The sequence below is a fragment of the Garra rufa genome, chromosome 12 (assembly GCF_049309525.1).
Source record: "Garra rufa chromosome 12, GarRuf1.0, whole genome shotgun sequence".
NCBI lineage: Eukaryota > Metazoa > Chordata > Actinopteri > Cypriniformes > Cyprinidae > Garra > Garra rufa.
Genome location: NC_133372.1, coordinates 12,035,380 through 12,049,990, shown reverse-complemented (window position 1 = coordinate 12,049,990; position 14,611 = coordinate 12,035,380). Strand labels below are relative to the sequence as shown.

General features: G+C 36.0%; 1 protein-coding gene across 3 annotated transcripts in view; it reads left to right on the top strand.

Moving 5' to 3' along the window:
• Positions 1 to 14,611, top strand: part of tanc1a (tetratricopeptide repeat, ankyrin repeat and coiled-coil containing 1a) — a 91,754-nt gene that overhangs the window by 25,863 nt on the left and 51,280 nt on the right. For 2 of the 3 annotated variants that reach the window (XM_073851816.1, XM_073851815.1), the window contains exon 4: positions 11,822 to 11,943. In XM_073851816.1, the coding sequence (XP_073707917.1) occupies positions 11,822 to 11,943 (122 nt within the window). Of the gene's footprint in view, positions 1 to 11,524; positions 11,629 to 11,821; positions 11,944 to 14,611 lie in introns of those variants that run through there. The other variant, XM_073851817.1, reaches the window with a different exon arrangement.

Genomic DNA, 14,611 nt, shown 5'->3' with positions numbered 1-14,611 from the left:
TTTTTTTTTTTTTTTGCGACTAATAACATTTTGGTCGACCATCCTTTTCTCGTCGACTAATGGTTAGTCGACTATTAGGGGGCAGCCCTAGAAAATACTTATTGGCAAATGGTCAGAATTGTATTGGTACATCAATAACCCTAATAATTACCCCTAATAACAGTTTTAATTTGGACATATAGTCCAAGTCAGTTAAAATAAACTGGTCAAATTTGATAGAAATTTTATTCAGCTGGTGTAAACCTTATATAGGAATATTTACAAAATTCTGTCAGTAAACTCTAGATGGTGCAGGCTGATGGGTCGTTAACGCAAACTGATGATATTCCCAGCATTAAACTACTTGGCACAAGCTGATTGGTTCACGTTGCATACACAGCCAATGAGCTTGCTGCTTTACATTTAAATGGCTGGTTCACATTTACTAGAGCATTTCACAGCATGCTTTTAGAGTTCCTCTGAAACCCTCCACATCCCCAGCTCCACCTGTATAAATCTGCTATAGGTTATTATATGCTGCTTGTGCAGCAGTAGTATGTCTTAAATACTCACAGCACCGTATCAGCATATGTATTGGCAGTAGCAAGTTCCTGTACTTGCTTTGCAGCAGTAACAGCAATAACCAACAGCCAAATACAATAACATTGTCTTATCCATTACCATGCTAAAATCTTCAGAGAGTTGTCATGATAGAACTTAGCTTATAGTTTCCTATTCCTAGTTGCCTAGGAAATTGCAGTTTTAAAAGAACAAAAGGTAGCACAGCTACAAGGTAGACAGGCAGAGACAAGTGAAAAGTGCAATGCCATGTACAGTCTGTTGTAATATAGTAGTTACAGTACAGTCAGCATCCACATTTTGAACAAGAAACCAAGCAATACTCAAATTTGCCTTGGTCTTAGACCCATAGTGTGGACTAAAGCTGTGCTCTCGAATATTAGAGTAGCAGCCTTTGGTTTTGATTGAGCTGACAAATCTCTATGGCAACATTGTGTCTGTTCTCTTCGAGCCATGACCAGCGTTTTCCACTGATCTCTTCAGAGCATAATTTCCATGATTAAATTCTAATGAGCACTAATGATTTACCCAGCACAGATCTCTCATCACCGGCCGATAATACCGCACCGCATCCCGCCGTTTGCGCCATACCGCTGCTCGTTGCCTTCCCGATCCGTGCTTTCTCCCCTGTTACATGTGTTTCAGCCATTAGCTGCAAAAATAAACCTTGGATCGACAGGGCTGTAATTTAGATGTCATTTTGCAGGAAAAACTTTAACTCGTTTGACCGAAAAAAAATCGCCGGGCTCGGCCAGTTTGACTCATGCCAGTTGCTATGGTTGTCTGAAATAGATGCTTGGATAAAGCGAATGTAATAAACTTTAATGGGCCCTTCTTTTAATGACAAGTGTGCATTGGCTCAAACAATTGCTAGCATGGAGGCGTGCATGCTGTATATAAATAAAACTAACAAATAAGATTAATGTCACCGATGATTTATTGAATGAATCACTTGTTTTAGCTACTTCATCTCAGGACATCACGCATTCTGTCAACGTAACAAATTTACAATTACAACAAAACCTTGTTGTAAGGATTCGTGGGTGCAGTTGCTGTCAGTTTTTGTAGGAAAATGTTTAATTTGAACTTTTCAATGGTGGCACTGGGATAACATCAAAGTTAGAGCAACAAGATATAGCCTGTTATTACCCATGTGTGGGATTGCTTTGAAAACCCCGTAATCAAAGTTTGATGACAGTTTTATTAATAAGTGCTATCGCCGGAGATAAAAAGGCTACTCTTTGTCTAAACTGATCTGAAAGGATCTTAAATTTGCGTGGCGTATAAACATTTATTTTTGACAAATAACGATTATGACTAAGCACTGGCTGCCAGAGACTGTGAGGACAGAGTGAACGTTCAGCACATGTTCAGTTAATTTTAGCATTGTAGTTAGTACATAGCTGCTGATGTACATAAGAGTACCAGTGTTAAATTTGAAGGTGTAAATGTTTTATGATCCTCTTATGTTGTGTTTTACCATTTTTTAACTAGGTGGTTTGTCTTATTCATTGTCATATAAGCACTAAAGATCACTCTGGAAGAGTTTGTACCTCTGGTCTTATGATAAAATTCAGCAGATCTCAGTTCTTTAAGCTCTTAAGATCATTAAAAAACCTACCGTTAATTGTATTTGCTGGCCAGTGAAACATGTCATGCAAATTAGAGACATTGAAGAGGCACAGGATTGTGTTTTAAAACATCTTATTTGAGCGCATCATAGTTTTCTTCTATCTATCTGTCTATCTATCTTCTTTGAATTAATTAATTTAATTAACTAAGCTGAACTAAGCTGACTATTACCCTTAGTTTACGCATCAGGCTCTATATCTTCAAGTGGAAGGAAGACATTTATAAATTTACTTAAGACAAGGATGTTATTTTGAAAGTTTGTTATGATCTGCATTGTAATAGCCTATAATTAAATAAATAAATAACTAAAAATAATATACATTGTAAAAACAAATAAATAAATCAAAACAATAAATAAATAACAATTATACAAAATTGTATACAAAATAAATAAAAAAATAAACAAATGCCAAAACAAACTATTATATTAAATCAAATAAATGCATACATAAAACAATGCATATAAAAACATAAATAAGCAAAAAGAATAAAAAAAACAAATGCAAATAAAACAAGCAATAATTAACTTAAGAAAAAAAGAAAAATAAATACAAATACCTTGAATAAAATAAATATAATAAATAAAATATTTTATTTATTTATTTATTTATGGTTTGTCTTATATGTGCTTCATTTATTTATTTATTTATTTTATCTCCACCAAACTCAGACCACTTATGTAAGAGCTCAATCTGAGGTCGCAGGAGAGATCGTGGAGTTTAGCCACTTGGTGGTGCTAAATGCAACCGTCTGTCCTATCTACACGGAAATCGCTGTGCACAGACTTGGACCAAAGCTCCACAAGTCTATAAGGAAATTCGCGTATTTAAAAAAAAAAAAGAAAAAAAGACTGCCATTAGCCGATGAAGTTTGAGCATCTATTAGACATTGTTAACAGAGGCTGGTTGGAATGAAACTCAGTGGGCTTGTTTGACCCACAATTTGAAAGAAATCAGCCACTGGGGGGCAATATCACGTTTTTCAAGGGTGTAAACGATTGTGCATTGCACGGTTTTCCGCACATATTATGATATTTGTATTATATGACAAAACCTATTCTGCTAATACTTTGCCTCTCTGCTGTCAATCAAATCGTTTGTTAAATGATTGAGAAGATGTAAAAAAACTACTTTTGCGAACTAATCCTAGGGTTTTCGCTCGATCTAGAAAAAAACCCACTGTAGTACAATTCTCTTGGCTCTCTAGGTCAATAATTATCAAAAAATTTAGAAATTTACCCTTTGGGAAGCTATAACGGGGTCGTCTAGAAAAGGGACCTGTCCAGATTTACTCAAAATCCTATAAAACCTAAAGGAAAGCTCAAAACTTCACAAAACCCGGCAGAGCAGATGCGACAGGTGATTCTAAACAAGCATACAAAGTATTAAGGAGATTTTACCACAGCTAGCACTACAACAGTCATAAACATTACAAAACATAATATTTCAATGGTAAATTACCTGTATTTGCAAAAAAAGCCTTGCTACATAATGTTCAATTTCATATGTGCTCAAAAGCCTTAAAGCGTTTGAACCCGGTAATCGCTGTTTATAATATATTTATTATATTATTATTACTTTTTTTTTTTAGTTTTTGAGGTAATGTGTGGTGTAATCTGAAAATAGATTTCGTACAATTGGTATAGAATAAAGCATTGTTCAGAAACCAGTTTTGAAGTCAAGGTATCGATATCAATATTTAATTTTTTTTTAACAATACCTAGCCCTGTATGACAGTATAAATGGATGTGACAATGCAGATTATAACAACAGACTTTCAAAAAAACCCATTCTTTTTTAAGTAGATTTTTGAATGCCATCCTTCCACTTGAAGATATAGAGCCTGATAAGGTTAATAGTCAGCTTACTTTGTTACTGGATTGTGTATTTGCAAATGCTGGACCCCTCTGAACCCCAGACCTCCACCCTGTCTGTCTGTCTCTCTCTGAGTGACGCGCGCTGTCCTCTCCGTGGCTACTGTTCACTCACATACTCTCTCTCTTCCTCTGTGTCTGTCGTCCTCCTCTCCACCTCCCCCTCTTTTTTCACACTCCTCCATACATAGATACATTCAGACCTCTCCCTCTCTCATATCTCTCACTATCTGTCTTTTGAGGATCTTGTGTCTGTCTCTCGCGCACATGTGTGCACATGCTACCAATGAAAAGAATTGTGGGGGAAACGTGAGTTTGTGTACTCTGCAGCTATTTCCTTTATTTCATAAACTATATGTGGAAGTACAAGGCCATCTGATGAAAAGGGACGGAGTGGAGATAGAAGTGTGGACAGGGGGAGGGGAATGGTGTTCCCGAGCTTTTTAGCATGCAAATAGATTTCAGCGTCTAGAAAATGAAAACGACAGGGGCCGAATGAGACAGCTGATTCATAGTCTGAGAGACAGGAGAGAAATGTAGAGGAATTGTCTGAATTATCCCAGTATCTGATTCTTCGCCTGGTTCTCAAACCATATACCCATGGCTACAATGCATTTGGAATGAATAAATGAATATAGTTTCATTAAATAGTGAATTCATTTTTAAGAGACATTTTATTTACTGTAGAAAGGACCTGTAGGATACTGGTTAGAACGACCTTGAAAATCTAGAGAAAAAAGCTGAGAGTTATACACTGTACATTTAATAAGGCTGTTGTGCTTTTTTCCAAGAAATGTCCTTGACTCTCTTTAATGAACAAATGCACAGCAACTCACTTGGACATATTTTTAAAGGGAAAGCACTTTTAAAGCTTTAAGACACTGGAACACAGGATCTGAAAAGATTTCCAGGAGCACCCGTGAGCAGTTTTAAGGGGAGTGTGCAAGACAGACTGGGTGTTTAAAGGAAATAAATATGTACAGAAGTTAAATGGGTTCTGTATATAGTAAAAAAAAACTAGAATTTATTGTAATGCTTTGAACTATTTGAAATAATTTTTTTTTTTTAATCTGCACACATTCACTCTTAATCACATGCCTATTATGTTGAGAATGGCTCATTGTTTGATTTACAAGAATCCTGCAAAAAAAAAATTAACCAGTGTTATATACACTCATATTCAATGCATGGCTGGAAGGGGAAAAAAAAAATACTGAAAATGGCCGATTGTTTTTTTTGCTAATTACAATTTACATGAATCACAGAAATTATATTTTACATAAAAAAAAAAATTTAAACATATTTTTACCAGTGTTATATACACTCTTATATCCAGTGCCAAAGCTCATTCTTTGCATTGCTGGAAGGGCAAAATAAAATAAAATAATCATTGTTTGTTTTCTCGCAAATTACAATTTACATCACACAAATTATATTTTACATCCAAAAAGGCAAAATTTGACAAAATATTTTAACCAGTGTTATATACACTCTTATATCCAATGACAAATCTCATTCTTTGCATGGCCGGAAGGGCATAAAATAAAACATAACAAAACAAAATAAAATACAAAATACAAAATAAAATATATGTGTATATATATATAAAATAATAAAATAAAAATAAAAATAAAATAAAATAATCATTGTCAATGTTATTACTGTTACAATATATACAATATATGTATGTTCTTTGTGTGTAAGGTCCTTCCACAGATCTGCAAAATGCAATCAACAGATGCGGATGATGGTCTTGCATGATTTGTCTACAGGAATACTGATATTAATCAACATATATGGTGCATGTTGCAAGCATAGACCTTAAACACCGTCCAAAGAGTTCAGTATTATGATCTCAGTTTAATCAGTGCTGAAAACATAATTCTTTATGCTACTTGGATGTTCTGATTTGATGGTAATTGGCACTGAATTGCCTTATAAACAGTGCTTTTTTTAATGAAGAACATCTTATGCTATAAATGGTGTTGCTGTTTGTCTTTCTATGACATCAAATTCATTACACAAGTTTATTCCAGTTCTTTGCCATGCATCACACATTTTGAGTTTAGATTTAAACTCGGGAGGGAATCTGGCAACAGTTCTTAAGTGATTCACACACACACACACGCGCACGCACGCACGCACGCACACGCACAAGTGTTACTAGACTTCTAGACTTCTGGCCTGCCAAAATGGGAAGGCACCACTAGACTACTGCTTGAGTGCTCTGCAAAAACAAGCCATGTGTAACTCTGTGTGTGCGCGTGTGTAGCGGAAATGGTTTGCTGTACATAGTCTTCATAAGCAAAAGCGGAGAGAAATGTGTGAACTCTTTGGGAGGTCTGTGTCCTTTTGCAAACATAGATCAAGTGGAGACCAGCTGAGAAAAGCTGCAGACTTGTGGACCACCGTAAACGTGCTTCATTTCACTCTCTTCTGTAAAAATATAGAAACAGAATATATTTTTTATGGATTGACATGCTTTTATATGCCTTTGAATATAGACCCAGAAGACGAGCATGCAAATTGCGCATTTCATTACATGTTAATAAATGTTTTATGAACGGTGGATTAAATATGGATTCTGCCTGAGGTTTGTCTGTGAAATCTGCTGTTAGTCGAAAGCAAACAACACAACCTGACCAGCAGCGTCAATCGATCGCGAAGTGATTTGTGTAAAGCTGGATTGATGGCAGGAGATGTTAACAAGGGAGGGAGGGAGGATGGGAGGGAGCAGGACAGAGTGTTGCTGACAGAGTGCAGTATGCTAATGAACTGTGGCCTGTTGCCCTGTCACCCCCTCAGGGATGCTACACACGACTGCCCTGCTCATTTACATATCGTAAATGGTGTAAATATGGCTGACCACATATTTGTTCAATTGTGCTTTTGTGTTTTGGTATTTATTTGGTAAATGTGAGATCATCATGAGTTTTGTGCCATTTAGTTTATGTGTGTTAGTTTGAGTATGTATGTATATATATATATATATATATATATATATACATATATATATACATATACATACATATACATACATATACATATACATATATATATATATATATATATATATATATATATATATATATATATATACTGTATGTTGAATTAAGAGTGTGATTAGGGGTGTGCAATATATATCATCATCTACAGTATCTTGTATTATATGCTTTAAGTACAATTCTCTCATACTGACCACTGGATGTTCAACATGGCATCTCATGGCAAAGAACTTTCTGAGGATTTGAGAATTAGAATTGTTGCTCTCCACAAAGATGGCCAAAGCTACTAGAGGTTCAGTAACACCCTGAAACTGAGTTACACTACAGTGGTCAGGGTCATACAGAGGTTTCCCAAGATGGGTTCCATTTGGAACAGGGCTTGCAAGGGTCAATCAACGAGGTTCAGCACTAATTCTGTGCATCAGGTACGAACCTGGCTTCAAAAAACAGATGCATGAGTGCTGCCAGCATTGCTTTAAAGGTTGCAGAAGTAGAAGGTCAGCTTGTCAGTGCTCAGACCATACGCTGCACACTGCAGCAAGTCAGTTTGCATGGACGTCATCCCAGAAGGAAGCCTCATCTGAAGCTGGCTCACAAGAAAGCCCGCAAACAGTTTGCTGAAGACAACCAGTCCATGAGCATGAATTACTGGAACCATGTCCTAAGGTCTGATAAGACTATAAGATAAACTTGTTTGGCTCAGATGGTGTCCAGCATGTGTGGCGATGCCCTGGTGAGGAGTACCAATAAAATTGTGTCTTGCCTACAGTCAAGCATGGTGTCAAACAAAACACACTAAGAGAGTGCACGTATACACTGAGATTGAGGTTGGCAGGAGCACATTTACAGTTCAAGCTTTGACTGCGTGATTTAGTCTATTAAAATACATTTAGAATTCCTCCAATATTTAAAATAAGGCGGCTTTTATATGTGATCCTGGACCAAAAAAAACAGTCTTAAGTAACATGGGTATATTTTTCTTTTATGCCAAAAATTATTAGGATGTTATGTAAAGATCATGTTCCATGAAGATTTTTTGTATATTTCCTACCATAAATATATCTAAACTTAATTTTTTAATTGGTAATATGATTGCTAAGAACTTTAATTTTGACAACTTTAAAGGCGAATTTCTTAGGATTTAGATTTTTTTGCACTCTCAGATTCCAGATTTTCAAATAGTTGTATCCCAGCCAAATATTGTCCTATGCTAACAAACCATACATCAATGGAAAACTAATTTATTCAAGTTCAGATGATGCATAAATGTCAATTCAAAAAATTGACCCTTATGACTGGTTTTGTGGTCCATGTGTCTTTTATATTTATATCATCTGATATAGTTATTATCACATAAAGAGTACAGTTTTTCTTCTTCGAATATCAGTGCAATTGCAAATGTGGTATATGTGAGTTACTGTTTTTGCTCTATTTTGTCAATGAAAATAGTTCCAAACAACGAGCAATGAGCAACTCTGAGCAAGACACAATGGTGTTTCATTACTGAATCAATCAGCAGTTTGACGAATCGTTTGAATGAATGACTCAATGACTCACTCATGCAGTGATTTGCCCGCCTACTGGCAATTTTAGGAGTATAATTAAAAGATATTCTTATTTTTTCCCCAAAATAAGTATTGAACAATCGGTAAATATCAGGATTTTTTTTAAACATCAAAACAATATCTATGCAATTGTAACTGCAGGTTAAATGCATTAAAACGTCTAAATGCCACTTTAGATGCAGATTCAGTGCCACTTCTGCATTGCAAACACAAATTTTGTTGATACTGATTTCATTTGAGTGGTAACAGCCCTATAGTGTCTTACTAATTAAATTAATTGATTAAATGTAAGAATTTGGCACAAAAGATGATGCATGCAAGTAGGTTATAAAAAATTGTCCTTCTAAATATAAAAATGGCCATAAAAGGTAAAAACCAATTTAACTTCTTAAACTTCTTTAACTTCTGTTACTCCTGTAAACAAATCACTGCACAGAATATGAAGAATATCAAAAGGTTTGGGAGTCAGCTGGCCACAGCAGTCCTAAACCTGCCAAAATACCAGCACAATAACACGCTCTGCAAAATATCATCAAATTTCCAGAAATATTTTTTTGTCGTTATTGCAAAATCAGTATCAGCAGAATCCATTTTTGCATTGCAGAGGTGGCTCAAAAACTAACCCTGCATTGAGATTTATTTACACTTGCATCAATAATCTTTTGAATATTTAAATACTAAATTATTTTTTAAAACTAAATGCATTTAGTGAGTCAGTGAATTATTTATTAATCTCATTATTTATTCAACCCCGATTCTTTCAGGAATATCTTTAAACCCTTTGAAATGTCCTACATTAACTTCTTGTTTCAGTAGAAAATATGTCAACAACAAAAAATGCAACCATCACTACTGTGGCTTGTATTGACTTGTCAAACCCTTACCTCTAAGTATTAAACTTGGGCAATTTATTGCACACAGATTATGCTACAGACATAAATAATACCTCAAATGGTGTTGCATGTGAAAGAGAGTGGTGCTATTACTCTAAGCGATCAGATTTTCACCTAGTGGACAACACAATGGTTGAAGAAAAGTTACAAAGACTGGCATTGAAATGAAGACCTAAAAACGGCATGTGAACGAGACCTACTGTAAAAGTGGGTTCTCTTTGCACTTGTATGTAACCCTCTAGAAACTGTAAAGTAATGTGCTACCAATAATAATACACATGAAACTTGACATGAAATTCTGTTCTTTGGAACTTTGTATTCATCAAAAAATGTGAAATGGTTTCCATACAAATATTAAGCAGAACAACTGTTTTCAATATTGATAATAATAAGAAATCTTTCTTGAGCACCAAATCAGCATATTAGAGTGATTTCTAGAATAATTATATATAGACTGCCATTTAAAAGTTTAGGATCAGTTAGATTTTTAATGTTTTTTTGTTTTTGTTTTATATATAAAGAAGTAAATGCTCATCAAGGCTGCATTTATTTGATCAAAAAAAAATAAAAAATAAAAAATAATGCAAAATATTAATTCATTGTACAATATATAATTTTCAGGATTCTATAATAAATAAAAAGTTAAATTTATTTAAATTTAAATTTATTTATTTAAAATGAAAATCCTTTGTAGCAATATAAAGTACCCTTTAAACGTTTGTGGTCAGTACATTTGTATTCTTTCTTCTTTTTAAAGAAATTAGTACTTTTATTTACCAAAGATGTGTTAAATTAAAAAAGTCATAGCAATGATTTATATTGTTAGAAAAGATTTCTATTTTGAATAAAAACTGTTCTTTTTAGCTTTTTATTCATCCTAAAAAAAAAAAAATCACAGGTTTCAAAAAAATATTAAGCAGCACAAGTGTTTCCAGCATTGATAATAAAAGTAATAAATCAGCATATTATAATGATTTCTAAAGGGACATGTCACACTGAAGACAAGAGTAATGGCTGATAAAAATTCTACTTTGCATCGCAGAAATAAATTATACTTTAAAATATATTAAAATAGAAAAACATTATTTTAAACTAATATTAAACAATATTAGGTTTATTTCTGTATTTTTGATCAAGTCAATGCAGCCTTGATGAGCATAAGAAAATTCTTTAACAAAAAAAATTTGAATGGCAGTGTGTGTATATAAATGTATGTATGATTATTTGGAGTTTGTTTTAAAGAAAAAATGCAAGTACATTGGCATTGTATTTAATGCCCATAATGTCAAGTATTTCTGAACGAAACGATATTCTGCTGGAAATCGGTTAATCTATAATATGATTGGTTAATATTTTCGTACATGGCCCTGGTTACATTTGTAAAACATCTTTTTTCTATTCATTAGAAAACCATGCAGTGATGAATTATGTGCTGCAAAACCAGGGAGTTTTATTAAACAAGTAATTCTGATTTCATCATGTCTTTAATGTTTAGCCAATTGGTCTTTTTTTCCAAACCGAACCAATATTCAATGAGCATCACTGAATTAAATCCGTAAAATGATGCATCTATCATTAAATCACTGTAAAATGATTTCTTTTTTAACTCTGGCAATGCAGAATTGCAGGATGCTGTCGGTGCACGTGAGAAGGGGAGAATGAGTGAGTGAGTGTGTGTGTGTGTGTGTGTGTGTGTGTGTGTGTGTGTGTGTGTCTAGTCAGTTGTACTAGCCCAGTGATTGCAGCGAGCACGATCTCTGCTCATTCACATTCACACCCTGTCCTCTCTGTCTCACACACACACAGCATCTGAATGGATGGAAACTTGGTTGTCATAATAACTGCATCTCAAACCTAGGCTTTCTGAAGCTGTGCAGAGCACTGTAAAGACCGTGTGTTGTACTACAGAGCGAGAGATACAGGGCAACAGAGAGGAGGGAGATAGAGGGAGAGAGAGAGAGAGAGAGGGAGGGATTGAGACCGAAAGAGAGAGAGAGATGTGAGAGGGAGGGACGGAGATTGCGAGAGAGCAGAGGAGACTGTGAAAGGCAGCGAGAGGAGAGGAGAGCACAGGAAGTGCCACACCAGACCTTTGGATCTTGGTGAGTTGGGACAGATTCGCCATACGTCCTGGAGGAATAGCATTGAATATGTGATTAGACTGAATGTAGGGTTTGAATGTTAATGTGGTGAGATGTATTGCTTTGTGTGTTTGGGTACCTGTAGACATGTTGCTTTTGGGTGTGGACTTTTTGTGTGCATCCTCCCCTAACCTTTACATATGTGTGTGTGCAGAGCTGCTCTCGCCGGCTGAGTCTGGCTCCTCCCCGGCTGTCCAGGAGCTCATGACACGGTTGGGCTTCCTGCTGGGAGACGCCATCCCCACCTCATCACAAACAAACATGGAGGAGAAACAGGTAAACACAAACCCTACAGGTCTAAACACCTAAACTCTGACAGACATGCAATCTGATACACAAACAACCTGCCTGCTGCATCATGTCACCCAAGATTGCAAGATTAGGACGATAACATCTTTAGAAAAAGGAAACGGCTTCTGAATGTTCTTTTCAGCTGAGTTACACCCAATCAGCCTTGGATACCAGAGGTCATTTATCAGAGAGATCGATTACACAGCTGGAGCTGTTATGCCCTCTGAATCACACTTTTACTCTAGAGACAGTACTGGAAGAGCTTTGTTTTAGAGTCCATTTAAAAAAAAAAAAAAGTTTTTTTTGTACTCTTCACTGTTGGCAAGATTGGCTTTTATTAAAAGTTAAATTGGTGCTACATGACTAGAGAAAGAGGGCTGTGGCATTCGCTTTAGCATTCGTACTTCAACACCCATAATGCATGAACTACACTAACTAAATATGTGAAAGTACAATCTGTAGTTTTCACATTTTCACAGAAGTTCACATTTATTTATTTGAATTTTATTAATTTATATATTTATTCACTTATGTGCTTAGATTTGTGCTTTATTTTGCCAGCTATAATATGTGGCCCTGGACCACAAAACCATAAGGGTCAGTTTTTTTTAGAAATTATAACAACTGGAAGCTGAATAAATAATTTTCATTGATGTATGGTTTGTTAGGATAGGACAATATTTGGTTGAGATACAACTATTTGAAAATCTGGAATCTGACGGTGCAAAAAAAATCTAAATATTGAGAAAATCGCTTTTAAAGTTGTCCAAATGAAGTTCTTTGCAATGCGGATTACTAATCAAAAGTTAAGTTTTGATATTTACGCTAGGAAATTTACAAAATATCTTCATGGAACATGATCATTACTTAATATCCTAATGATTTTTGGCATAAAAGAAAATAATTTTGACCCACACAATGTATTTTTGGGTATAACCGTGACTGGTTTTGTGGTCCGGGGTCGCATATACTAGTTCCTGATGACTAAACTCTGGCGTTTATCTTCATTTAGTGTCTTTTTCTATTTATTTCTAATGTTTAAAGATATTTGTGTTGGTGTGTCCACATCATCATAGATCATACAGCAGTTTTGAGGCGTTTATCTGGGATCTAAGTCGCTCTTAAGAGGCTTATGTGGAGTTTTATATGGATTGCTCCACACAAAGCAACTAGTTGCTGAATTCACCCGCAAACATGCTTCATCAGTCATGTATTATCACAAATGAGAAGCTGCTTTCTGATTGGCCGGTTTCTGATTTTCCCTTCTGGCTTTTCAAACGCAACGCATTAAGTATGAATGCTGTGGTTTCTGCCTATTTGCTGCCTCGTACGTGCGCTGCTGCTTTATAAGGGTAGAAATGGTCTTGATGTGGAGAAGCACCCTGGAGATGTTGCTGCCGGTGAGTAATGCAGTTTCTCCGCGGGAAAACGAATGGTGCGGGTGGAGCAACAGTGTCCCTCTTACGCACGCTATTGCAGCACTGAGGAAATTATTGAACAGGTGCATGAAGCTCTACCTGAAAGCTTGAGCTCAGCCTTGATGTGTGTTTGTGTGTGTGGAGAGATGAGGATCTTTCATTGGTGAGCGGCTGGCAGGCAACAGTTCTCTGGGGACCAGGGCTCCGGTACACTGATTCCCCTTATACACACACACACACACACACACACACACACACACACACACACACACACACACACACACACGCACACCATCACTCTCCCTGACCTATATAGAGTGCAGAGAGAGGTAAGAGGAGAGGACAGAGTAGTATCTAGGATTTGATGTACTCTGTATGGTATTAAAATAGAGTCAAGCAGAAATCTTCAGTCTGTTGGTTTATGCTCTGTAAGCACTTCTTTCAGATATGCAGCAGGTAGATTACCCATAATTTCTCACCACCAACATTTGTTGTTTTAGTTCTTTGGGCTAATCTGCATTCAGCTCTTCTGGTACTTTTTAAAGGAACACTCCACTTTTTTTGGAAATAGGCTCATTCTCCAACTCCCCCCGAGTTAATAAGTTGAGTTTTACCGTTTTGAAATCCATTCAGCCGTTCTCCTGTTCTGGCGATATCACTTTTAGCATAGCTTAGCATAGATCATTGAATCCTATTAGACCAATAGCATCACGTTAAAAAATGACCAACGAGTTTCGATATTTGTCCTATTTAAAACTTGACTCTTCTGTAGTTATATCGTGTACTAAGACCGGTGGAAATGCAAAGCTGCGAGTTTCTAGGCTGATAAGATTAGGAACTACACTCCCATTCCGGCGTAATAGTCAAGGAAGTTTGCTGCCGTAATAAGGCTGAAGCAGGAGCAGTAATATCACGCAGCATATGTGCAGTTGCTAAACTAGCTGGGAACTCATTTCTGATAATACTCCGCCTGCTTCGGCCATATTACGGCAGCAAACTTCCTTGACTATTACGCCGGAATGGAAGTGTAGTTCCTAATCTTATCAGCCTAGAAACTCGCAGCTTTGCATTTCCACCGGTCTTAGTACACGATATAACTACAGAAGAGTCAAGTTTTAAATACAACAAATATGGAAACTCGTTGGTCATTTTTGAACGCGATGCTATTGGTCTAATAGAATTCAATGATCTATGCTAAGCTATGCTAAAAGTGATATCGCCAGAACAGGAGAACG